At 38.0% G+C, this 27,535-nt stretch overlaps 1 protein-coding gene and 1 long non-coding RNA gene across 3 annotated transcripts; one reads left to right on the forward strand and one right to left on the reverse strand.

The window, feature by feature from the left end:
• Positions 1–431: 431 nt before the first annotated feature.
• ZNF330 (zinc finger protein 330) lies at positions 432–21,050 on the reverse strand. Of its 2 annotated transcripts, none has more exons than XM_058721306.1 (10): positions 20,845–21,050; positions 18,614–18,746; positions 16,743–16,762; positions 16,578–16,648; positions 14,427–14,506; positions 8,732–8,858; positions 8,187–8,291; positions 3,757–3,803; positions 2,579–2,696; positions 432–1,394 (listed from the first exon to the last, which is right to left on the reverse strand). In XM_058721306.1, exons 2-10 carry the CDS (start codon positions 18,731–18,733, stop codon positions 1,120–1,122), a joined length of 963 nt encoding a protein of 320 aa, XP_058577289.1. In that variant the 5' UTR covers positions 18,734–18,746; positions 20,845–21,050; the 3' UTR covers positions 432–1,119. The 2 variants fall into 2 exon arrangements, with proteins under 2 accessions (XP_058577289.1, XP_058577288.1); XM_058721305.1 differs by having other exon boundaries at positions 20,854–21,049.
• Positions 3,023–27,205, forward strand: LOC131507041 (uncharacterized). The gene is made up of 2 exons (XR_009259283.1): positions 3,023–3,169; positions 27,057–27,205. It is a non-coding gene; the product is annotated as an uncharacterized LOC131507041 (long non-coding RNA).
• The last annotated feature ends 330 nt before the right edge of the window (positions 27,206–27,535 follow it).

Here is a 27,535-nt window from a genome sequence, read left to right on the forward strand (position 1 = left end):
AAAAACTAGTTCCAGGGGCCTCTGGCTTTCACACCTGGCTTCCCACTGCCTGTTACTGCCCTCAGCTGTTCATTACGTTTCTATAGAATAAGAATGGCCTAGCAATAGCCATACAACCCTTTTGTCCTCACAGTTACAATTTTCTCCATACTTCTCAAACGCCAGCCAGTGCACTAACACATTCCTCCCTCCCACACCAGCCCAGTTCACTGCCAGTGCAAGGTGTACAACTTGAACTTGCGCCAGCCAAATGCCTGTTCTCTACTCACCACAGATACTGGGGGTCTGACTGCGTAACTCTGCATCTACCACACCATTAATCTCTGCTACCTATTTCAGAGTACACAAAAAAATGAAGCAGTTTCTACATAAACATTGGAATGCTTTCCAAAATGATTAAAAAATGGAGAATGAGAAATATCAAAAGTATGTAAGTGAAATACTATATTTATTCAAAGAGAAATACATAAAACATCTGTGTAGTAATACTATTTCTGTCCCTATGTCTCTGAAAAGTGGCTATGTACTCACCTTGGCCTATACATTTAGCATTAATAACAGGTACTGTTCAGGGCATACATTGTTTAGAAAAAATGAAATGAGTCAACTGCTAAAACATACATATCACGACTACCTAAGATAACATGAATATTTAATGAAAATTTAGAACTTAACATCTGACTTTCATCCTGCAGACCTACAGGGAAAAACACAGTAATTCATTTAACCCATCACATTTTACAAAATCAGACAAAACGAATATAAGCAGTGTTTTTTAATAAAAACAACAATTTAATTTCCAACGAATATATTACCATCCTGTTCTTTTATCCTGTATATGTATCTAATTGGCATAACCTACTGATTACTAAAATCAGCAAAAATCCCATCCATGATGCTTCAATTGCTTGGATCAATACACATCTTAACATCTGGAACTCATTTTTCTTATGCTATGAGACTGATTATCAGTTCCTATAAAAATGCTATGCCCTACTCCTTGCTCCTGTAAGTGTGACCAGTCTTCTGCACAGCACTTCTGAACACCCACACTCAATTCATCAAGCACACATATCCTGGCTCCTCTCAGACACAGTCACCCATGGGCAAACAGCTCTCCTAGTTCTCTTGTTCCTCGTAGTGAGCATAGCCACTGGCATAGGTCCTCCCTAAATTCAAATTGGTAAACAAATCTGACGGCTCCGCATCTGAATCCTTTCCTACTTCGTCTTCTTCCTCTTCGTCATCCTCTGCTTCATCATCATCTTCCTCTTCATCATGGTAGCTGCTATCACCATACTTATCAGAAGAAAGGTTCTTCCAATAGGCATCATACCCAGAAGCTCCATCTCCTTCTTCACCTCCAGTCTGCCTGCCAAATTTCAGGGAGCGTGCTACAAAAGACAGATACGTACGTGGTACTTTGTTCCGATTCTTTACATCTTTTGTATATTGTAAAGGAGAGTGAAGATGTAAAGAATTGGAACACTTTCCTTTACAATATACAAAATTACATGCATTTGACTGGCTGCTTCTTACTCCCATTTTCCTCATTTCCTCCCTTAACTGGAAAGAATGGAGACCTTAGTAACAACAATCAATTCTATCCTACTCAGAGTTGATGCACATACCATATATAACAAATAATAAAGAGAACAGTGTCATTTCATTAAATCTAGAAAAAGTTGGAAAACAAAGTAAGACTAAGAGCACTCTCCAAATATAATTCAAATAAGGCATGTTAAAAACTAAAATGCCCTTCATTTGATGGGTTAAAATTCTATTTTCAAATCACAGAACAGTTGATTTCATGTCATTACATTTTTCTTAAAAGAGCTATTTTAGAATTCTGATGACCTTCAAGACAAAGCCCTTCATTTCTTCTGCCTAAGTAGCAATATAATTTAGTGCAAAAAACCAGCAAATCATCAATCCTACCTCACTGTACAACTACACCTTTGATTAAACAAAAGTATTGTCAGAGTCATTTAGAATTATGGTTCCATTCTGCTGTATTTGGTAAAGGGTCAAATTCTCTTTAATAAAACTGTGAGCTGCATTACTATAAGCATGTTTGCAGTAGTCTTATTCTTTCACAGAAAAGTTATATAAAAACCACAAAACAATTTCCTATAAGAATGATATATTACATTGTAAGTATAGCTGCTCAAATACCACACACCTACAAAAACACTTCAGAATGAATTCCAACTTCCAAGTACCGAAGACTACCAGCACTCAAATATTAAAGATTTATAGCTACTCAATTATTTAACAAGGAAAGCTTCAGCAGAAATGGAAAAATCACTCTTTTTGGTCTTAAATTTCAGTATTCACTGTGTCATTAACTGAGTCAAATGCCAAATATCAAAGTGAATGATGGTATATTTCTTAAGTTAAATTGAGAAACTTCACCTAAAAATTTTCAAAGGCTATAAAATTCCATTTGCTTAAGAGAACACATTCATCTTTTCAAATAGGAAGAAGTGGCAAAAACAAAAATAGAGAAAAAAAGAGATAAATCTTGCCTAAGCAAGAAAACAAAATCCCTCCATTGGTATTTTAAGAAGAACCTTACTTGACATGCTGAGATCCTTAGTTTCCTGAGTTTCATGTCCACATTTGGGGCAGGGAGGCTGTTTTCCTTTTTCTTGCTTAAACACCTTGCTCCTTGTATGATCATCACAGAAACAAGCCTATACAGGAGAAGCAAAAATAAGCACGTAAATAAATAATTCAAAAAATACACAAAATTATCATTCAATATCTCAAGGAATTTTAAAGACACAGTTTTGTTAAGGGTAAAGATTAAGAGTTTTGTTGGGATTGGTCCTGATTTAAATTTCTCAAGGGAAATGGTCTTTGCCAGGACCCCCTAAACTATACCCTAACATAAGACAGAAACTATACACAGGGTATGACAGTATAAACACCTTTATTCATTCATAAACACATGAGCATTCACAAAGCCCCTGGTGACATAATGGTGACTAGCCTATCCAACCTCAAATATACAACTAACTGGGGACACAGACAAGTAGAAAGGCAACTGCAAGACACCGTGCATTGAAAGGGAAGTACAGAGGAGGGGCACTAAACTGGATATGGGATTCAGGAAAGGCTTCCTGGAAAACATGGAGTGTTGGCTGAGATCTGAAGGAAAATAAAGGTACAGTAGGGTAAGTAAAATCGGAAAAGGGATCTAAAGCAGAGGGAACAGCACAGACAACACTTGAAAGCCATTTGGTAAAATGGGAGCAAAGCTGGGAGAGAATGAAGAGATAGGGTTAGGAATAGAAGGAAGAACTAGGGAAATGTTTCTGACAGGAAGAGAATCAGTGCACCTGATCTTTGACAAACAGAAATGTTGGACACAAGATCTAAGGACATGGAACATTATGGCAATCTTCACTTTACTTAAACTTTCCTAAGCAAGTGAATTTTGATATTAATTAAAATATACTCTCAACATTTTGGTCAGAATACTCTCCATAAAACGTAATGTGTATAATGTGTAGAAACAAGGAGCCAAGATTCAGCAGACATGTGCATTAGTGTCTAAGACAAGCCAACTAGATGACCTTTGGAAAGTCACTCAGCTTTCTTAATTCAATTTCACAATCTCCAAAATAAAAGAAGTAAGCTACATAATGTTTAAAGACCCTTGTAGATTAATTATAGCTATAAATAATCCAAGATGGAAAAGTCCTGGGATTAAAAACAAAATCAAAAAAAAAAAAAAATAGACCAGTATACCTTACAACGGAGACAGGAATGCTGACCAAGTCGATTGCATGAAACACCTATAGGTGAAAATACATAATGTCCAGATTCAAATTTGAAATTAAAACACTATTTTCCACAGATTTATACTTGATGCACTTAGATTATTAACATTTTTTTCCTGTCTCAGTATAACCTAGAGGATATATAAAAATGAGATGGAATCCCCAGCCAGAAGAAAAGAACAAACTGCACATACCCAGCATTCTTTAGTTAGTACGGTGCTAATTATTCTACAATCTCCTTCCACTTTTCCAGATCTAGGAGATGGCAAACTTAATTATACTTAGAAAACTTGCAATGAGACATCCTTTTTCCCACAACACTTGGCTGAAGCTCTTCCCTTAATCATATAATGCTTACATTTTATAAAGAATCATTTTCTCCATTAATATAGGACTTCTAATGGTGCAGACTATTGCTATGTTTTGCCCAATGTCTGATAAGAGAATAGAATACTTCTGGTGGAAAAGGTGACTATGAAGAGAGAGTAATGTTCAAGTGGGCAGTAAAAGATAGGAAAAAAATCCCAAAATATTTTATCCTTATTTTCGTTAAACTATGTTAACTTGGGTTATTCTCTGTAATTACTGAGGAAAAACCTAAACGTAAGTACAAATACATTAGAAAAGCAGAATACCTGGCACATACTGACTGTGCTAGAAATGGAAGAAAAAAAATTAGTACCAGAGGTATAGAGAGAAAATAAATTAAGCTGTACCCTAATAAAGCCTGAATGTAAACTATTAACTTTTATTCAGAGTTCTTGAAAAAATAAAAAGGAAAACAAATAAAAGAAAGCCTATCTTTGTACTTCAAATATTTGACCAGATGTTGCTAATTTGGGAATTCTTTTATTTAATTTTGCCTGGTTCATGGGGAACACTTTTAATCTGAACAGGCAAGTATTTTTTTTTATCAGAAATGATTCTCAAATAGGTGTATTATTATTGCTTCTATCCCACTATCCTGCTTTTTTCTACAGCAATACCAATAATTCAGTTGGATATGTATTATTTGTCCTATGTGCTAATAATAAAAGTTAAAAATCAACTGAGTACTTACTATGTACAGCTGACCCTTGAACAACACGGTTTGAACAACACAGGTCTGCTTATATGCAAATGTTTTCAGTAAATACAGTGCAGTACTTTAAATGTATTTTCTCTTCCTAATGATTTCCTTAATAACATTTTACTTCCTCTAGCACGCTCTATTGTAAGAATATATGACATAATACATACAACACACAAAATATGTGTTAATCAACCATTATTTAGGTTATCGTTAAGCCTTGTGGTCAACAGTTTGCTACTGGCAGGAGTCAAAAGTTTTATGCAGATTCTCAACTACACAGAGGTTGGTGCCCCTAATCCTCATATTGTTCAAGGGTTAACTATATTAGGTATAAACAGGTATACCTAATTACTCCAATAATAACCATACTGTTTCATTCAGTCTGTGGGGGGAAAAAATCTGAACTCTCAATCATTTCCACTTGAAGATATGCCCAGGCGGGGTTTTCTGTTTCCCTTTTCATTCAGTCAAAAGAAAAGGATATAGTTAACTAAAATGTTATAAATCTCTTTCAAATACATAGCCAGAACACATACTGAAAGTACAAAGCTCCCTACCCAATTTCCCAGCGTACACCAGGCATTTCCAATATAGAATCTTTTCCTATCCACACTACCTGAGTCTTTGACATGCCACAAAGACAAGCTGTTGCCTATCTTACCCTTATCTTTTCTTCTGGGAACTCAGACTACGATGGAACATGGCCCTGCCACTATCCTTTCCCTAATTACCTCAACCCCATACACATGCACTCCAGTTAACTGCCCATTTCTCTCCCCAAGAGTTACAATCTTGGACTTTTATATAAAGAATGCATTTCTCCCAGATTCCAAAAATAGCCTGACTTTCTTAGACTAGGAATGGTTTTCATTTTCAGTCTATTTCCATGTCTTCAGAGTATTTTATTTATTTTTTAAGTGCTTATTTATTTTTGAGAAAGAGACAGAACACACACTTGGGGGAAGAGCAAAAAGAGAAGGGGACAGAGGATCCTAAGGAGGTTCTGTGCAGACAGCAGAGAGCCCAACGTGGGGCTCAAATTCACGAACCATGAGATCATGACCTGAGTAGAAGATGAACACTTAACCAACTGAGCCACCCAGGTGCTCCCAGAGTATTTTAAAGGACAGGAGGTTGGGATGCTTCAAAGCCTGCTGATAAGAAGCCATTTTAAATTAGAAGTCCTCAAGCCATTTTAGTTATTTATAAAAATAGTCAACATATTTGTTTTGTTTTTTCTTAACAAAACACCATTACCACCAATTATGCAGGTAAGCATTTAAAAAAATTTCTTTATCTCCCAATTCATAAGGATAGGGTAAAACCTATAAATAATGAGGTATGACCAATAAGGGGGTGGAAACAAGCTACACCTTCGTGTATGATTAAGAAAATACTTAAAAACAAGCATTAAATGGCAACTTGCAAAGAAAGAATGGCAAAAAAAAAAAAAAAGCAACAGGAAAAAAAAAAGTAAAGAAGATAAATTACAGTAAGCCAAAGACACCCGTAAGCCTGCAATGAGAATGACCTTAATTATCAGGTATCAAAGACATGATTGACAGATTTATCTTAAAATCCTGTCAATTAGTCTATTTTGTATTTTTCCTTTGTCTTTTACTGAATCACTAAAACTTCCTGATGAAATAATAGTCTTATCACTCAGAACTGCCTATCTTTGGGGTTCAAATGCTACAAAATACACAAAGCTCTCAAGCCCCAAATAAAGTAAGTCAATTTTATATTACACATTTTGCAGAAACCTAAGAATGGCTCAAAAATACTATATACTTTGAGATGTTCTTTAACCTCTGAGAGTTTCTATAGGAACACTGTAAGAATTACATATGTATGTATTTATATATACATTAAAACTGACAACTGATCAACTTTAAATTTATAGAATACAGAGATGAGCATTTCATATCAAAACAAGAACCAAATTCAAGGAAGTGACCATCTGGGGAATTTCAGCCTTTCCTATAATGGTATCTACTATTTAATAAAGGCTTTCTAAGTAACAGGTACTATAATAACACTTTATACGGATTCTCATTTTAATTAACTCCTTGAAAAAGAGATTAGTGTCTTCTTTAATATATAAGGAAACTCAACTTTAGAAAGGTTTGGTGATTTGTCCAAAATCACATAACCAGTAAGGAGAATTTAATGTTTGACTCTAAATCTTGAGCTTTTGAGAATCAAAAAGTAGAAATGAATTGTAATCTATCTGTAAAGGTAATACCATTGATAATACCCAGTTGGTAACACTGGGTTCTTAAACTGGAAGGTACATGACACTTATGTGTGCAGGTTAAATATACATGCCTGAACGCCTGAACCTACGAAACTTCAAAGACAGACTCTCCAGATATGAGGCCTAGGCACCTATACTTTTTTAATGCCCCCCCCCCCCCCCGCCCAGATGTTTCTGATGCATACTCCTGTCTAACAATCACTGATACCAACTAACTGGAACAAACTAGGGGCAATATCACGTATCACTTACTTGAAGGCATTTGGAAATGTGTGTGGGGTTTTTGTGGGGTTGGGAGTGGAGGTTGTTACAATAACTTGGAAGTAAAAATGACATTTAATACTCTGTACTAGGAAAACTACAAGTCCTATAATGCGTGATCAACCCCACAAAACGAAGAACTCACCCAACCAAGATGCCAGTAGCACCCCTATTGAAAAAAAAATAACAGACTATGTGGTTCTGAATTTTTCTTAAAAACAGAAAATAGATAGTAAGCTGAATTACAGTCCACAAGAAGCTGCATGAAAAACTAGACTCTTTTTTCATTGAGTCTAACACTATATATTTTTTTAATGTGAGAGAAAGAGAGTGCAGGTGTGAGCTGGGGAGGGGCAGAGGGAGAGAGAATCTCAAGCAGGCTCCACACCCAGCATGGAGCCCAATGTGGGGCTTGATCCCATGACCCTGGAATTACGACCTGAGCCAAAATCAAGAGTAGGACAGATGCTCAACAAACTGAGCCACCCAGGCGCTCCAGAGTCTAACACTAATACTACTCAGAATCTTGGGTACAAAGGACATCTAATTTTTTTAAGAGTATTTTTTTTTCTTAAGTTTATTTATTTTGAGAGAGAGGGAGAGTGTGCACAAGCAGGGGAGAGGTGGAGAGAGAGAGAGAGATAGAGAGAGAATCCCAATCAGGCTCTACACTGTCAGCATGGAGCCCACGTAGGACCAAAACTCAGGAACGCAGAGATCACGACCTGAGCCAAAACCCAGAGTTGGGACGCCTAACCAACTGAGCCACCCAGGCGCCCCAAAGGATATCTAATTTATAAAAACTTACATTTGAATGTTTCCGCCTCTAAAACCTGGCAGCTGGCTTGATGTTCAAATTGATCATCTTCACAGAGAAAGTTATGACAAAAGGAACAACTAAATATTCTGCCTCCTATTGGATGAAAACATAAAACCCACAAATGTAAAAACGATAAACTTCAATTAAAAAATTCATATCCATAACGCTGCTCAATAAGAAAGCAATTTGTTTCAGATTTATACCAAAATGACACAGCAGTTTTTGTTCTGGTAAAGGCTTCGATGAAAACTGCCAAAGTGAACCATAAAAAAGCAGGCTCCCACTATCTCCTGGCTACTTGCAATGCTTACAGACACTTGCGGTCCTGTAACTCCCCTCCCTACTGGCTTACATAAGCAGTCCTAACAGTGACTATTACTGCTAGTATAAATCCCTTTTCCAACTAAATTGGTAACCACAACAGTAGTCAGGATTGACAGTATCCTGAAAAAAAATCACAAAAAGAACATCCAGAATGTGTCAAAGTCAGCCCTTCTTACAGTGAAGTTCATTGCTCATATGTAATCACTCACCATGGTCCCAGACACCTCTTTCACATTCCACACACTCAGCATCAGTAAGAGGGCAGGCACAGGCATGTGTACTGAGACATTTCCTCCCATGGCAAACCCAAGCTTCACAGAAGTCACATATTGCACCCTGCAACCAAGGAACACACAAAAAATGAATCTTTGTCACTTGCCTGGCTGCAACCGTTGTTTAACCAATGGCAACCATCAAAATTGTACGCGTTTAGGAATTTAACAACCCTCAGTGATGGTGGGGGCTTCACTAAAGAAAAAATTTTGTTTACACTAAGCCAAAATTAAAGAGTGTAAACAAAAAAAAATTTGTTTACACTAAGCCAAAATTAAACTACTTCACCAACAACTATTTATAATATACAAAATTTGTCTATAAATCAAAAGAAAAAGCAAGGTGGAAACTATATACTTAAGCCTAATCCTAATCATTAAAGTAAGTCACAGAGCTACAAGTGTTGCCTTCAAACTGAATTCTAATTCAAATGATGTCTGGAGTCCACATTTTAAGCATTCTTATCTACAGCAATCACAGTAACGAAATTTTTTCAAGTAGAAATATTTTTGAATTAAGAAAACTCCTTCCTGAATCATTTATACAGTAATTTACATAGCTTTTCTGGAGTAACTGAGAAAAAATATTAAACTTCTGCCAGCATCTTTTTTTGTTAAGGCAACTCATGATTTAAATCATTACTACATTTCTTTGTGGAAAAAAAGAAAATAAAATATATAAAACTAAAAAACAGGGTAAGACTCTCCAATTCTACATCAAGACAGACCAACTATACCTTTCAATAACACAATGACATCTACAGAATATTAATTGCTAGAATGAATCTTAAGAAAATGGGATTAGATGTTCTTTCCTTTACAGATAATAAACAGTGGCCCAAGTCTTAACTCCAAATCCCAGAGCAAAATTATAGTGGAGCTGAGATTTAAACCACGGTGTTCTGAACCTCAATTCAGTGCTTAGCATTCAAGACTCTGTAACAGAAGCCATAAAGAGCAAATAGGAAGGATGTTTTTTGAGATGTAAATATGGATTACCACTGTGGATTGCAAATCCTCAAATACATTTCTTGGAACATTCAGTGTTCTAGCACCAAAAAGATGACATACAGAATAATCCAGGACAGTTTAAAAGCTTAAAAGAAATAATTTACAAAGGACAAGGAAGGGCTTAGAATAAACATAAAGTATGATGTAGTTACCACCCCTGAGCCTGAAATAAGGGAGCGGAAGGAGTTACCAGAATCTTAAGAAACAACCAGTATGGAGAGGATTACATAGCCATATAGAGAGAAACTGTGGCCAAATCATGCCCAAACTAGGATAACCTGGTAGGGAGTGAGCGAGGGAGAATAAACACCCAGATTTTATTATCCTCCCATCTACAGGCCTCTGCCAAGGTCTCCCATTGGGTGAACCTAAAGTGAAGCCATAAGGTAAGAAAGCCACTGATCCAATCCATACACACAGGTCAGGCTCCCAGGGCAAAGCAGGGTCAAGAAGAGAGAAGGTAGAGGGAATTTCAACAGACAATTAGAAGATTCCCAGAAAATCATTTTTCTAGAATGTAAAGCTAATGATACAGGAGTCTATTGAAATATTTTATACAATCATTCACATTCACACAAGTTAGTGAATTTTTTTCAATTTTTCTTTTTTTAAGAGAGAGAGAGTGTGCAAGCAGGGAGAGGGGCAGAGGGGGGAGAGAGAATCCCAAGCAGGCTCACACTCAGTGTGGAGTCCAATGCGGGGCTCAATCACACGACCCTGGGATCATGACGTGAGCTGAAATCAAAGAGTCATACACTCAATCGAGCCACCCAAGTGCCCCTACAATTTAGCGAATTTTTTTAAAAGCGTTTAATAAATTTGGGCATAAGCAAGCTACCAAGGAAGATTACATTGATTTATGAATAAAGATAACATTGAAAATCCTATATTTAAAATGAAGAGGAATTCACAAGATACTTATGAGTAAGTCTAGTTTCTTGCTTCTTTAAGATATGCACACATGGAATATATTAAGGTCTGCTTCATGATGGAAAATTAAGTTCTTGGGAAGTTACTATAAATAAAATATCTGGGGTGCCTGGGTGGCTCAGTCAGCTGAGTGTCCAACTTCGGCTCAGGTCATGATCTCACGGTTTGTGAGTTCGAGCCCTGCACTGGGCTCTGTGCTGACAGCTCCGAACCTGGAGCCTGCTTCAGATTCTGTGTCTCCCTATCTCTCTGCTCCTCTCCCGCTCATGATCTGTCTCTCTCTCTCTAATAAAGAAAACATTAAAAAAATAAATTAAATAAATAAATAAAATATCTGTTTGACATAGAAATACTATTGCCTTCCTCATGGAATGAAATCTGCACCGGAGCATAAAATCACACAACAGAATACAGTAAAATTGGTTGAAAGGAAGAGAGAGTAAAATCCATCACACAGCACTACTATTTTAATTACACCATACCTCATTTTATTGCGTTTCATTTTTTTATATGCTTTACAAATAGTGTAATTTTTTTTTCAAATTGAAGGTATGTGGCTTCCCTGCACCATCAGTGCCATTTTCCCAACAGCACTTGCACACTTCGTGTCTCTGCACCGCACTGTGGTAATTCTCATGATATTTCACTTTAGTATTTTATCTGTCATGGTGACCTGTGATCACTGATCTTTGTTATTACTATTGTAATTGTTTTGGAGTACCACACACTTTGCCCATATAAAACAGCAAACTTAATCAGTAAATGTTGTATGTATTCTGACTGTTCTACCGACCAGCTGTCTGTCTACCTTTCTCCCTCTCCTTGGGCCTCTCTATTCCCTGAGCCACAACAATATGGAAATTAAACCAGTTAATGACCCTACAGTGGCCTCTACGTGTTCAAGTGAAAGAGTTGCACATTTCTTACTTTTAACTCAAAAGCTAGAAATGACTAAGCTTCATGAGGAAGGCAGGCTGAATGCCAAGACAGGCCAAAAGTAAGCTTCTTGTGCCAGATACTCAGCCATGTTGTGAATACACACACACAAAAAAAGCTCTTGAAGGAAACTAAAAGTGCTACTCCAATAAACACATGAATGATAAAAAAGCAAAATAGCCTTATTGCTGATATGGATTAAGTCTGAGTGGTGTGGATAGAAGATCCCATCAGCCACAATATCCCCTTAAGTCAAAGCCTAATCCAGAGGAAGGCCCTAACTCTCTTCGGCTCTACGAAGGCTGAGAGGTGAAGAAAAGTTTCAAGTGAAGAGGCTGGTTCATGAGCTTTAAGAAAAGAAGCCATCTTCGTAACATCCAAATGCAAGCTGAAGCAGCAAGAGTTGATATAGAAGCTGCCACGAGTTATCCAGAAGATACAGCTAAGATAAATTAATGAAGGTGGCTACACCAGGCAACAGATTTTCAATGTTGACAAAATAGCCCCACATTGAAGATGCCATGTAGGACTTTTATAGCTAGAGAAGAGAAGTCAATTCCTGCCTTCAAAGTTTCAAAGGACAGGCTGACTCTCCTATTAGAGACTAATAATAAAGCTGGCGACTTCAGGTTAAAGCTAATGCTAATTTACCATTCTAAAAAGCCTACGGCCCTTAAGAATTATGCTAAATCTATTCCGCCCATACTCAATACATGGAAATAGAAAGCCTGGATGACAGCACATCTATTTACAACATAGTTTACTGAATACTTCAAACCCACTGTTGAGACCTACTGCTCAGAAAAAAACGATTCTTTTCAAAATATTACTACTCACAGACAGTGCACCTGGTACTCAAGAGCTCTGATGGAGACATATAATGAAATTAATGTTGTTTTCAAAAGGCCTGCTAACACAACATCTGTTCTGCAACCTAGGGATCAAGGAGTCATTTGATTTTCAAGTCTTTTTATTTAAGAAATATATTTCATAAGGTTATAGCTGCCATAGATAGTAATTCATCTAATAGATCTGGAAAAAGTAAATTGAAAAGCTGAAAAGGATTCACAATCCTAGATGCCTTCAAGAATATTAGTGATTCATGGGAACAGATCAAAATATCAACGGTAATGGGAATTTGGAAGAAGTTGACTCCAATCATTACGGATAACTTACTGGGGCTCGAGACTTCAGTGGAGAAAGTAACTGTAGATGTAGAAATAGCAAGTGGAGCCTGAAGATGGGACTGAATTGCTGCAATCTCACAGTAAAACTTGAACTGATAAGAAGCTCCTTGTTACGAATAAAGAAAGTGGTTTCTGGGATGGAATCTACTCCTGATGAAGACACTGGGAAGATTGTTGAAATGACAGCCAACGACTGAGAATATGACATAAAATTGGTTTAAAAGCGGGGCGCCTGGGTGGCTCAGTCGATTAAGCAGCTGACTTCAGCTCAGGTCATGATCTCGTGGTCCGTGAGTTCGAGCCCCACATCAGGCTCTGTGCTGACAGCTCAGAGCCTGGAGCCTGTTTCAGATTCTGTGTCTCCCTCTCTCTGACCCTCCCCCGTTCATGCTCTGTCTCCCTCTGTCTCAAAAATAAATAAATGTTAAAAAAATAAAATAAAAAAAAATTGGTTTAAAAGCAGTGACAGGGTTGGAGAGGACTGACTGCAATTCTGAAAGAGGTTCTTCTGTAGGTAAAGTACTATCAAACAGTGTCACGTGCTATGGAGAAATCATTCGTGAAAGAAGAGTCAACTGATGCAGCACTTTATATTGCTGTCTTATTTTAATAAATTGTAACAGCCACCCCCACCATGAGCAACCACCAGCCTGATCAGCAGCCAACAACATCAAGGGAAGAACCTCCACCAGCAAAAGATTACAATTCCCTCCCTGAAAGATCAGGTGATGATTAACATTTTATAGCAATATTTTTAAATTAAGGTACATAAAATGTCTCTTCAGACTAATGCTATTATACATTTAATAGACTACAGTATAGTGTAAACGTAACCTTTATTTTTAAGTTTATTTATTTTTGAGAGAGAGAGCAATTGCACACTTGCGCAAGTGGCAGAGGGGCAGAGAGGGGAAAAGAGAGGATTCCAAGCAGGCTCCACACTGTTGGTGCAGAGCCCAAAGCAGGGCTCAACTCACAAACCGTGAGATCATGATCTGAGCCAAAACCAGGCACTTAACCAACTTAGCCATCCAGTGGAACCAACTCACAATATCTCTAAGGTATGCCTGTATTTTAAACAATGAATTTCCTTAGAAAACTCTACATCTAATGAGGAAATTATGTATAAGCCTATGTTAAATATGTATTCTTTTTTGAAATGTAAAGCTATAAAAAATCTAATGTTATGTTCTTTTGAAACTAGGTTACCTTGTAACCAAAGCCTGAACCTTGCTTAAGAAGGATATTCAGTATAGTTAAGTGCTGAGTTCTATGAAGTCTGATTACGACACTCTAGAAAGGTACCAAGGACAAATGAATTTTTAAGTCAACTTTAAATAAGTTTCCATTTCTTGTATGTTTTCCAAAAAGAAAAGAGGAAGCAATCAAAAACAAGTGGATATTAAAGGAAAATCATACAAAGAACATTCCACAGATAATCCAGAAAAACCCCAGATTGACTTAATCAAGGACAAAGCAGTGCTATTTAGAAAAAAATCACCATCGGTCACAAAGACTTCTTATCCTTGGAAACCCACTAGTCTAAGAGATGAAGACAAAAAACTTACCACCATTGCAAGGCCAGTACTATAAACACCAGCATGCTTTATGACACAGTCTGAAGACTTCATCATGCACTTGGTTTTCCCTAGTAAAGAAACAAATGTGCATTATTAGCCTTGCAAAGTAGTACACGTAAGTACTCACTGATTCCGCTTTCTATCTAGCCTAAATTCCTATGGAAATAATTTGAAAATGGATAGAAAGCAGCAGTTCACTGCTTATGTTACTAAAAAAAGAAGCTAGATATAACTGAGATCTAACCTGAATCAGATCTTTTAAGATTAGAAATTTATTAGGGAAGCCTGGGTGGGTCAGTCAGTTAAGCATCCGACTTCGGTTCAGGTCATGATCTCGCAGTTCATGGGTTCAAGCCCCACATCGGGCTCTGTACAGACAGTGAGGAGCCTGCTTGGGATTCTCTCTCCTCCTCCTCCTTCTCCTCTTCCTCCTCCATCTCCTCCTCCTCCTCCTTCTCCTCTTCCTCCTCCACCTCCTCCTCCTCCTCTCTGCCCTTTCCCCATTCATGTTTTCTCTCTCAAAATAAATAAATAAACTAAAAAAAAATTTAGAAATTTATTAGTAAATCTATAAAAATGTATTGCATGATAAAATTATATGCTAATTACTGTTTGTACTAAAAATCAGAAACTGCAGGTTAGAGTTTGTAATCTAACAATCAGTAGTTTAAAATCTTATGAATTTTCAGATGAATTAATACAGATTTTAAAAAGATATGCTTTGAAATAAATTTTACAGTCCGTAATTCACAATAAAAACAGTCTGGTTTGAAGTTATTGCTTACTTCTTTCCACAGAATATCTCAAACCAAACCAAACCATGATTATGCAACTTACCTGGTTCATTAACTTTATATAAACCTAAAAAAATGGCCTCTTTGAAAATTAAAACTACACTAGAAATATTCAGGGATATAGCCCTAAACACTGCTAATTTTCTGCAATGTTATCAAACATAAACACATTTAAATGAGCATATCGCAAACTGTGTTCTACCGTAAACTATTATCCCATAACCAAAGGGGACATTTGTTGAAACAAAAGTTTGAGAAGTAAGTATGGCGTGAATAAAATGAATCAGGTTTCTTTACTGGAGGTTTTCAGAACCTTAAACATAAAAGTATGTAATAGAAATCTCCCAGATGGAAACAAAGACATGAAACAAACAGCATTTCTCAAATGTATGCATTATTTTAAGAAACACCTACTAATATCTCAAGTACTCTGTGGAAGACTATTTTGGAAACACCAACCTTGTTGTTCTATGAACTACCATTTAGTTTTACTTTGAATAATCATTTACTCTGAATAAAGGTTTTCACTTACACCTGGCAACTGAGTACATGGCTTAGGAACTCTATTGCAATCACCTGGGAAAACATATGAGGAACTCAAGAATCCTATGCTAAGTGCCAAAAAGAAAAAATTGGCACCAAGAAAATGTGGAATAAAATGATTCTCAATGGTCTAAGATACTGTGGGCAATTTCAGCAGGAATCAAAACTTAAAAAAAGTATACAAATAGATATCAACAAGACTAAGTTAGTATAACTAAAAATTAAGATCACCAAATGTTATTAATCTGAAATCTGATCTTATAATGTTATAACATATCTGAGAGACAAAATCAAGATGTGATAGTGTTTGACAAGCCAAATAACAATTTGCTATTTCATTAATAAGTTTTAACATTACTGTAAACAATGATAAACCCAGAGAATCAAGCTGATTAACTACAAAACAAATGTTTGATAAAAGAAAAGGCATATAGGGGTGCCTGGGTGGCTCAGTTAAGCGTCCAGTTAAACTCAGTCAGTTAAGTTTCATCTTGGTCATGATCTCATGGGTTTGTGAGATTGAGCCCGGTGTTGGGCTCTGTGCTGACAGGGTGGAGCCTGCTTAGGATTCTCTCTCCCTCTCTCTGCCCCTTCCCTGCTTGCGCTCCCTCTCTCTCTCAAAATAAACAAACATTAAAAAAGAAAAGAAAAGAAAAGAAAAGAAAAGAAGAAAAAAGAAAAGAGAAAAGAAAAGAAAAGAAAAGAAAAAAGAAAAGAGAAAAGAAAAGAAAAGAAAAGAAAAGAAAAGAAAAGAAAAGAAAAGAAAAGAAAAGGCATATGTCCTTAGGTATCATATACTTACCACACTGTGCACAAATTGGTAACTTCTGTACAGAATTGCAAAAATAGCAAAACGCTCTATTCTTCTGCCGCCTTGTCATGTAAAATAAAATTTTAAAATAGGGTCACTATCAGATAAAAGGTGAGAGATCTCTGCTATTACATATAAAAAGAAATAAATATTTACCTCTGACACTTGTCACATTCCTATAAAATATAAAAACAGAACATTAAGTTTCTACGGACTGAAAACTACAAATTTTCTTGCATTATAAAAAATACCTTATTTTTCATGTTAAAATTTAAGTTAACACTTCCCAAAGTCTCCAACTTCACCCATGTAAACAAGCATCTATACATACTTTAATAATAAAGGTATGTTCTTGGGCATACCACACAGAGCAAGAAGTGGTATCTCCACAAGAGGTGAAATAAATAAAGCAGTGGTTTGTGCTTTGGTTGTGTTCTTTGTTGTTGTTATTGTTTTTTAGTCAGACAAGTATTACAGAATGGACATAAGAAATTCAGAACACAGTATGATGAATCTCCCAGAAAATCTAGAATCCTAAACATGGTACTAAAAGCTCTCGACAATCTGGTCCCTAAACACTTTCAAACCTTGCTAGCCTATTCTCTTTAGATTCAAGTTGCTATGGTCAGTCATTCATGAAATATGTCTTCACTCTCTCTTTTCCATGCCTTACTATTCTAATACTTTTCCTTGAAAAGCCTATCCTTACAATCTTCACCTGTTCAAAGTTCTGGTGATGATCCCACCTCCTCTATGAACTGTACCCCATCAGCACACTCAAATTTATCACCTCTTAGCCCAGATGTACCCTAGTCTTAATTGTACACTTGCGACAAGGCAACACTTACCAAACTCTAGCCTTCACTATGTATATTTATGTATGTGAGTCATTTCTTGTTTTGTCTGTTCCATATCCGTCTTCTCTAAAAAATGACCCTGAAGGGAGTGTCTACCATCTGTCCTGTGTTATGTAATCCTGGTCCCTCCCACACGTGATGACAGCCATAAACGTTAGCCCTGGCTGGGCACCTGGCCAAGTCCAATCAGAGTTTTCTCCCTCTCTGAGGACATTATGTAATGCGAGATACACAGGCTACCAGTATGTATGAACCCAAATAAATGGGGTAAGACAACACGAGAAAATGGAACTAATAAGCAAAAAGAAACACAAGCAAAAGATGGAACCACAAGTTTGTTCCAGTTGTCCCTGAGTTCCAGCTACATCCATGCCCTTCCCAACTACATGTTAGTCAATAAACTCTAGTTCTCCCTAAAGTTACTTAAGTTGGATTTGTCACTTACAAACAACAAGACAACTGATCTATAAACTTGTGGAAACAGGGGCTGCGTCACTCATCTATGTATACCCCATCTTTCTGCCTAAAATGTACCTGGCAAAAAGTAAATGCACAAGAAACATTTGTGGAACTGAGTCATATTAAGCATTTCATATGTTTGGATGAAACAAAAGAAGACTGAGGAGTAGCAGGAATAGAAAAAGTAGAGAAGACTGGAAATAGAGAAATAAGGGACAACTAAGAGAAACATAGTCAAAGAAAGGAAAGGGGTTATAATCACATGATAATCTCATTTGTTAACGCTTTGACCAAACAAGTCCAGAAACAATCAAGACTAACCCACTGAGCACAGGAAAATAAGGTAATAGCCAAAAGAGAGGTCTAGAAAAGTGAAGTTTAGAAAAAAGAAATCATAGGAGTTGAGAAGTGCTAAGAGAAATAATGAAAAGCTTCCAACTAATAGAACAAATTAAGTTAATGCATATAAGGTTAGAAAAGCTAGAAAATATCACAGTTCCTAGTATTTACTGTTTCCTATCTATCACCAACAGCAGCCAAGGAAATAACTAAATAAATAACTCAGAGTCAATAAAAACAAGGGACAAAACACAAATTTGAAATTCAATAAAATGTATGCAGCACCAATGTATTCAGCAAAATTTTATTCAGGCATTTTTCAGAGATTATATAGTTTTTCAACCATCAACAGATATCAAAAAAAGCTGTTACCATTGACGCATTGCATGGGTGTTTAGCTAAATCTATGGTGCTTCTTGACGCCCTGAGCTGTTTTTCACGTTCCCGGCGGTTCTCTGCCTTCTTCCTTGCACCGGTCTTCTTTTTAGGCATTTTACTGCTCTTTCTACACAAGAGAACAGAGAAGATATAAATGCCTGGTTGTATTCGCTATCTTAAATAAAATAGTAGAATGAAGTGTTTTTTTTTACTCTCTTTAAAATTTAAACTCAACTCTGTCATTTTGACTGTTAAGGACATTTTAAGCCTTTATGAAATATTACATATACATTATCTCAAATAAAATAGATGACTTTTAAAATGAGGAACTTATTTGCATTTCCAAACAATTCTTAAAAATATGAAAATCAGACCAATTTATCCCAAAAGCTAAAAGTTTTCCTTTCCCACTGAGGGACAAAAAGAAAGTTTCTCAGATGTTAAGTATTCTTTAAAAATTACTCAGTACCAAATTAAAAAGTTATTGGGCATATCATTAGCAAGAAATAATTAAAAAGTTTACCATTTACCCAGCTTATATTACTTTTTTGAACGATAAATTCAGACAACTTGATGCTAAGATCTGAAGTATAACGAGTCTTACTTCTCCTATATAATATCTGAACAAAACATCTGACAGTCAAGTCAAATGACAGCATTAACCGCAAAGCCAAACTTCTCTCTCTGAAAAGATATTAAAAGTATTATAGTTGCTTTGACTCTACAAGCTGCCCTCCAACTCTTATGTTAGAATGTCTATCGGGGTGCCTAGGTGGTTCAGTCAGTTAAGCATCAGACTTCGGCTCAGGCCATGATCTCGTGGTTTGTGGGTTCGAGTCCTGTGACGGGCTCTGTGCTGACAGCTCAGGCCTGGAGCCTACTTTGGATTCTTGTTTCCGCGTCTCTGCCCCTCCCATGCTCATGCTCTGTCTCTTGATAATACATAAACGTGAAAAAAAAAAAAAAAACCAACTTAAAATGAATGTCTCTCTAGAGTACATAATTTTAACAAAGTTCAAATTTATGTTTAAGAGTATTACATAGGAGTATGCATGTAAAGTCCTATATAAATAAGGACTTTAAAACAGGCTTTCATCTTTCATCACTTAGTTGAAAGAACTACCACATTAAAAAAAAAAAGATTTTTACTGCATAACATATTTTTATTTGGCTTTTCATCCAATCTGAAGACATGTTCTCTGAGGATTTGTCTTTCTTGACAATGTTTATATACCAGTCCTGCCTGGTATATATTAAGTAGTCAATAAATGAAGTGACACAGGCATGAATGGGTCTATGTACCTGCTTTGAAACATGAACCTCAAATTTAATATTCTTCAAAATATGTACTTTTTAAGTCTTCTCTAAGAGTGATTCTCAAAAATCAACTGTAAAAATTCCTAACAAATACAGATTTATATTTCTAGGCCCAACTAAAAATCTACAAATTCTAAACTTCCAAGGATAGGATTAAGTTTCATTGGTGACTGTGACAACCTCCCTGAAGGCATGGACATTCTTTTCAAAGAAACCAAAACACATCCATGATACATGGACAGAGTTCCAAGAAATCACACCTTTAAGAAATTCCTATTTCTTATTTAAAGGGCCAATTACAACTGGGCAAAATCATGCACCAACATGTACCAAGGTCACTCATGGTTTCCTACTTCGGGTTCCAACTCAAAATGTCCAACTTAAAATGTCCAATCAAAAGCCAAGTGGGGTGGGAAGCTGCGACTTAAAAATACAGACAAATCAGGCCAGGAGGTTTAATAGGTGGTCGGCTAAGTAACATCGAAGCCCAGGAGATCACCCTTTCAGGATTTATAACGACAAAAATCTACAGGGTGAAAAAAATGTGTACTGCTCCTGCCAAAGGAACTCAAAACAATCACGGCGTGCTCGCCCGGTGAATTTTTTGTTGAGCCTCCATTTTTTTTCTCCAATTTGTTCTGGAAACTTAATGAATTTTTTTTCTCAGCCTTAGATGGTTTTAAGCCCTTCTCCGGTACCGTTTCGACTTCTGTAAAACGTGGCCCGTGTCACCAAATGAGGAAAAAGGCACGAGGTCAGCGCGCCTTTGGGGGAAAAGCCCGCAATCATCGGACCCAGCGGAGTGATAGGGGCGTCCAGAGGCCACCGCGGAGGTGCCACGCGGTTCGGAAACTGACAACCATCACCCGCCCGCGGGACACCCTCCCTCGCGCGCGCTCCAGGCCGACCTAGCTCACCCTCGCGGGGAGGCCGGGCTCACTCCGGGGGCAGAGGGGCAGGGAACAGCGTGAGACCGGCCCGCGGCTGCAGCAAATCCAACTTGCGGGACAGGACTCCGGGAGAAGAACCTACTAAAACCGAAGAAGGGCGGAGAGAAGCAATTTCCAACACAGAAGCCGGACCGGATGTCCTCTTATGTCAGCAGCGCCCTTACGGCAGCACGTCGACAGGAAGGGCCCGCCCACTTCTGTTTGCTCCGTCCTGAGCCCGCCCACTCCTGCGGAGGATTTGACTGAGCCGGGAAGAGAATGCCTGAGTGAAGAAGAAAAATGGACTGCAGGAGGAGGGGGAAAGGGAAGGCCCGTCAATTTTATTTTTTCAGAAAAGGAGAAATCTAAAGGAAGAGGGAAATGAATTCACAAACTTGACACTGCATCAGTTGACTCGGACAGAAAATTCTTGCCTAATTCTTTTGGAAACTTTCTGCTGCCTGCATCTTTTATGCCTAACATTCCACTGTGAGCTCCATTCTTTTTTTTTTTTTTTTTTTTAATTTTTTTTTAACATTTATTTATTTTTGAGACAGAGAGAGACAGAGCATGAACGGGGGAGGGGCAGAGAGAGAGGGAGACACAGAATCAGAAGCAGGCTCCAGGCTCTGAGCTGTCAGCCCAGAGCCCGACGCGGGGCTCTAACTCACAGACCGTGAGATCGTGACCTGAACTGAAGTCGGACACTCAACTGACTGAGCCACCCAGGCGCCCCGAGCTCCATTCTTTTGTGAACAAATTCTCCCACATTCTGGACCTTTAGTGTGTGTTCCGCCTTGCCCTTAATTGAAACCTAACATCCTCTCCCTTATAAAAGCTGCTTGCTTTAAATTTCTATGAAGTGAACGGTGCTCATTTTTGCACTTTCTGTATCTCTTGGTTAGGAAGTAGGATCAGTGCTGTTGTTCCCCAGTACGTCATTCAGATAATTATTCCTCCTTTCTATATAGCAATGCCACATTTTTCCTTCATTGCTGCTATTTTTTTACCCACACTTTATTGATGGAAAACTTTGGAAACTGACTTCCAACTTCTGCCATCACCCAGAATGACATTAACATCCAAACCCATTCTCTTGAGCTCTAGATTTTTTTCGTCTCCAGGATCGATCATCTCGATGCCACTACAGGCATCTACTCTCATGACCACACTCCAGGTTGTGTGGTCAGGTGGATCAACTCCACCACTGAAATCCAAAATTCAGACAAACTATCCATCCTCTTACTTTACGAAGTCTCTCACTCAATTTTCCCTCCTAACGAAGACCACAAATCTCAGCTCTTCAATTTTCTCCCTATCGATTATCTCTCTGCTTTCTTCCATTCCTTTGCCGCAGGTTATGAAATGCAGTTCATTACATCAATCACAATTTGCCTTATTTTCTTTCTCATCAAACCAACTGGAACATTCCCAATACTGTTAATTCAACAGCTTGCTTTTTCTTTTCTACAGTGGACTTAATATTGTTAAGGGGGGGGGGGGGGGCGGGGGGGAGTACACAATCATGGTTTTATTCTGAATCCAAAGTTATTAACCTCCACAAGGCTCTCAAAATTGCCCTTCAATCCTTCTAGATATTCTTAATCAGATTTGTCATTCCCATGGTCCATATGGTGTTATTAAATCTTCTCCCCTTTCCTCAACCGTCCATCACTTTTTCCATCACTTTAGCAGATACTATATTTCACAGAGAAAACAGAATAACATCAATAATGATTATACTTCATTTTATGCTCCTGACATTCTACTTTACATATGTAGTATTAACTCCTCTGAGTTTACACATGAGGAACCTTGAGCAGAAAGACTATGAAACTTGCCCCAAGATTACACAGATGGTTTGGCTGGTGGGGTTGTCTGTTGCAGCAATTCTTAAACATTTTGGTCTCAAGACCCCTTAAAAATTCTTAAAAACTGAGGATTCTAACAACCTTTGTTTATGTGGGCTATATCTATTGATATTTACCATACAAAAAAATTAAAAGGTAACATTTATTAATTCATTAAAAATAATATATTTAGGGGCACCTGGGTGGCTCAGTCAAGCATCTGGCTCTTGATTTCAGCTCAAGGCATGATCTCATGGTCGGTCATGATCTCACAGTTGTGAGATAGAGCCTCACCTCAGGCTCTGTGCTGACTGTGGAGCCTGCTGGGGATTCTCTCTCTCCCCACCCCCTTCCTCTTTCCCTCCCACATTTCTGTGCACAGTAGCACACATGCTCTGTCTCTTTCTCTCTCAAAATAAATAAATAAACAGTTAAAGAATAATACATCTACTACATCTTAGTATAAATATTTATACAAAAACGTTATATTTTCCTTAATAGAAAACATACAAGAGTGTTGTATGTGTTACAGTTTTGCAAATGTCTTTAATGTAAAGCTTAACAGAAGGCAGGTGACTTCCTACATATGCCATCCACTGAGAAGCTTTTTATGTTCTTGTCTTCCTAACATACAGTTAGCCAGTAAAACAGTGAAGAGCCCTCTGGGAAATAACCCTCTGGGTGAATTATTACAGTATACACCATTATGATGTTTCAGGGTCTTCCTCCTGGGTGTCTGGCAGCCCTTTCAATGCCCATGGTTGCTAGATCCAAAAACTGGCTGAGACTTAAAAACTGGGCAAATAATTGTGACTCATTATTGGAATATTGTTCTCAGTCTCCTGGTCATCTGCTCCCTTGGCTTATTTTGATTGTACACACTGAGCAAGATCCTTGTTTGCGGCCTGGGGATCCATTCTGCTGCTGGGGACACTATATACTTTCATCCATGTCCCTAATATTCTGAGTGTCAGAGCCCTCTTCCTTGCTGCCACTCTGCCCTTGCTGGTGATTACAATAATTATGCCAGATTACATTGTAAAGAATGACAAGTTATTGACCCAGTGGCTGGGAGGGGGTTAGGGACAGATCCTAAAGGGAGTACTAGTTGTGCTAGGAGGAAGAAGTCTCTACATTGTATTTAAGCAAGGTGTGTGTGATGGAGGCAGTACCCACTAGTCAGGAATGTTGGGCCATGTTCAGACACAGAGGGGTCAGGAGAATCTAGGCATTCAAGATTTTCAGGTATCACAACCCAGCTCTCTGCATCAGGGTTTCTTTCTTTACGATCCAGCATTCTGACCTTGGCATAACCGACCTAGCTGAGCTGCATGGCTGTTAATCTCCTTTGGAGCTCTGCCACACTTATGATTTAGTGCTGGGCCTGTTCCTCAGCTTTTTCTCCCCTCCCACTGCAGGAGATAAAAGCCTCTTTATCTGCTACCAAAGAAGCTTTGTGATTTGACTCTTAGATTTTTAATAGCCATTACCCATCTCAGTGTTTTGCTTTTTCCAAAGAATCGATTTTGCTTAGCAACAGCCAATTCCTCTGCCCTTAAGATTATTGTTTCCCTCATATTTCTCAAGTGCACCCACTAGTATATTATCTTTCTTTAGAATACATCCGAGTTAACTACTGATGAAAGCTTTACCTATTGTGCTGTTCCCTCATGCCAAGGTCTGTCTGTCCTACATTTATCACCAATGAGGAAGTCCTCACTGATAGTCAATGTGGCCAATGATTCAAGTTGAATGATTCAATTTTCTTGAATCGTTCCTAACATCAACTATCTTAAATTGGTTTCTCTGGAGGTCCTCTGCGTCAGAGATGAATATAGAGAGTTCATCAGGGAGTGCTTTGGGAACAACTCCTGAGGAAGGAATGGTAGCAGGATGTACAGAAGAAAGAGCTGGCCTATACTCTAGTTTTAATGGAGACCTCAACTTTGAATCTGGGGTGTCCCTTCAGATTTGAGGCAAGTGGGCTCAACCTTTATATACCTGTGATAGTCATTAGATGTGAGCTGACAAGGAAAACGAGTATAACACTGAGCTAGACTACTACTGAAGAGGGCTGACAGCTGAAACTTGTCAGCTTGCTGAACCTCCAGCAGCTCAGGGAATAAGTCCTTTGTTTATTTTTTTTTAACTTTATTTATTTTTGAGAGAGAAAAAGAGAGTGAGAGAGAGAGAGAGTGGGGAGGAGCAGAGAGAGAGAATCCCAAGCAGGCTCTGCACCAGCAGCACAGAGCCCAATGTGGGGCTCAAACTCACAAACCAAGAGATCATGACTTGAGCCAAAACCAAGAGTTGGATGCCCAACTGAGTGAGCCACCCACACCCTTAAGTCCTTTGTTTCTGAAGAGAGATATAAGTAGTGTCTCCCAGTATTCACTACAAAAGTGATGACAAAGTAGAGAAATATTCAGACAAAGACAAAGAATCTTTTCCATTTACAGACCCTCATGGAAAGAATTCCAAAGAGTATACTTCAGAATGATAAAAAAGGAATTCAGAAAGGAGGGAGATGCAAAAAGCAAAAGTGGGTAATCAATTCATTTAACAGGGTAAATCTTAAACATTACCTGTATAAAACAACAGAACTGTACAAAACAACAGAACTGTAATAATTTTGGATATAAAAACCACGAGGAAATTGTCTCTAAATTCAACTGCAAATGCAGTTCAAATCAAATCCTGACAGGAACTTTTTAATAGAATATGATTAATTGATGCTGAAATTCATATGGATGACTAAAGACCCATGAATAACCCAGACCATTTTAAACACCAGCAAAAGAAGGATACCTTATTTATTATAAAGTTCTAGTAATTAAGGGGTGCCTGTGTGACTCAGTCAGTTAAGGGTTTGACTCTTACTTCAGCTCAGGTCATGATCTCATGGTTCGTAAGATCAAGCCCTGTGTCGGGCTCTGCACTTACAGCACAGAGGCTGCTTGGGATTCTCTACCTCCCTCTCTCTCTCTCTGTTTCTCTCCAGCTTACTCTGTCTCTCTTTCCCTCTCAAAATAAATAAACTTTAAAAAAAAAAAAGGAGAAATCTAATTGAAATACTATTTGGTAAAATTGCAAAACAAAAAACCAATTATATACATACATTATTTATGGATACATATATACCTAGTAAAAGTATCCAAACATCCACAGAAATGATATTAACTTCAGATTGTGATTATCTCTGGTGAAAGAAAAAGAACAGATAGATGTGAAGCATTAGCTATACTTTTAGTTGTCGGAACGATACTAATCGAAAAACATATGTAATGCCATAAGCAGAAAGATTTAAGGGTCCCTGGAAAAAGAAAGATGAGACATAGCTTTCTTGACACAAGAAAAGTCACTTTAGGCCCCTGACCATCTTGTCAAAACTATGTCTGACCTGCACTACTTGCCCAAAGCACATTTCTTGCAGAACTTCCTGGTTTATGTTGAAATTACAGAAGAATTACAATTATTACTATTATTATTATTATTATTATTACCTAATAGGTAATAATTTTGAACAAACAACAAAATTTAAGAGCCAACAGCCACTATCAGGCCAGGAGATAGCCTAATCATATCAGGGACCATAAATCAGTGGTAATGGCAATGGTGAGTCCCATTACCCGGCTTCGGTTCTTGAGTTCAGCCAAGAAAGAATTCAGAGCCAAATTCTTAAGCAAAAATTTAATAGCAGTTTAAGCGAAAGGACACTCTTAAGATGGAAGAGCTGGCAGGCCCAGAGGTGGCCACGACACCAGGGTTCAGGGTTGTCTTCTCTTTTTGTGTTTGCATGGGTTATGGGTCATAGCAGGGCAGTGTCTGACTAAGGTTGCAACCAATCGTCTAAAGGACTTCTCCTGAGTTGTGAGGGGGAGTTTTTGGTCTTATATATCCCCTCTCAGAAACTGTTATGGCAGCCATTCTTGGGGGTGAAGGGAGGAGGATTAAAACTGCAATGTAAATGTATTATAATAAAGCTATAGTTTACTGTAGGGCAGTAGTCATAGGGGAGAATGTGTGCATATCCCTTGGGGTCTGTCCAGACTGTTTGGAACTTGGCCTCACAACCCCCCTTTTTAAAAAATATATTATTTTTAAGTAATCTCTACACCCAACATGGGGCTCAAACCTACAACTCCAAGGTCAAGATCAAGAGTCACATGTTCCCACTGACTAAGCCAGTAAGGTGCCCTGTGCCTCACTGCTTTTATCAGCCAGAAAGCACCTGTTCCCTGCTCATATCCGTTAACTGCCTATGACTCTATCAACAAAACTCCCAGTGCTGGTTCAAAAGTAAAGGTTGACCTGATGCATATTCTTGTGTTATCTTTACAGGATCTAAACCCCTTTGAGCACTCAGATACCAGGCCAACGAAAGCTAGAGAATCGATGCTGATCCTTCATCACTTCAACCTGGATTCTGCCAACTTAAGATGACTTTTGCCCCAATGTCATGCTACATTCCCCATTGTGCAAGCCCTTTATTTTGTTTTGCTTTGTTTTGTTTTTTGTCTTATTTTTTGTTTTTGGGAGACAGAGAGAGAGAGCGTGCGCACACCAGGTGAGAGGGGCAGAGGGAGAGAGATCTTAAGCAGGCTCCACACTCAGCACAGAGTCTGACACAAGGCTCAATTCTATAGTGGTGAGTCACACACAGAGAGTCAGGACACCAAGCCTTTTCTTTCCAGGAAGCAGCTTTATTCACGCCAGCATAGGCTCAGCGGGCTAAGACCCAAAAGGCTGAGCCCCGAGTGCAGCTTGGGGTTGCTTTTTGTACAATTTTTGCTCCTTTGTCTCCTATATATGGTAACATA

Source organism: Neofelis nebulosa, chromosome 3, assembly GCF_028018385.1.
Source record: "Neofelis nebulosa isolate mNeoNeb1 chromosome 3, mNeoNeb1.pri, whole genome shotgun sequence".
In the NCBI taxonomy this organism is placed as follows: domain Eukaryota; kingdom Metazoa; phylum Chordata; class Mammalia; order Carnivora; family Felidae; genus Neofelis; species Neofelis nebulosa.

Coding starts and splice junctions, on each gene's coding strand:
- ZNF330 (XM_058721306.1), bottom strand. CDS start 18,733: ATGCCTAAAAAGAAGACCGGTGCAAGGAAGAAGGCAGAGAACCGCCGG. Junction 16,649..16,742: donor GAATGTGACAAGTGTCAGAG/GTAAATATTTAT, acceptor TTACATGACAAG/GCGGCAGAAGAATAGAGCGT. Junction 3,804..8,186: donor AGAGGCGGAAACATTCAAAT/GTAAGTTTTTAT, acceptor TTTCACCTATAG/GTGTTTCATGCAATCGACTT.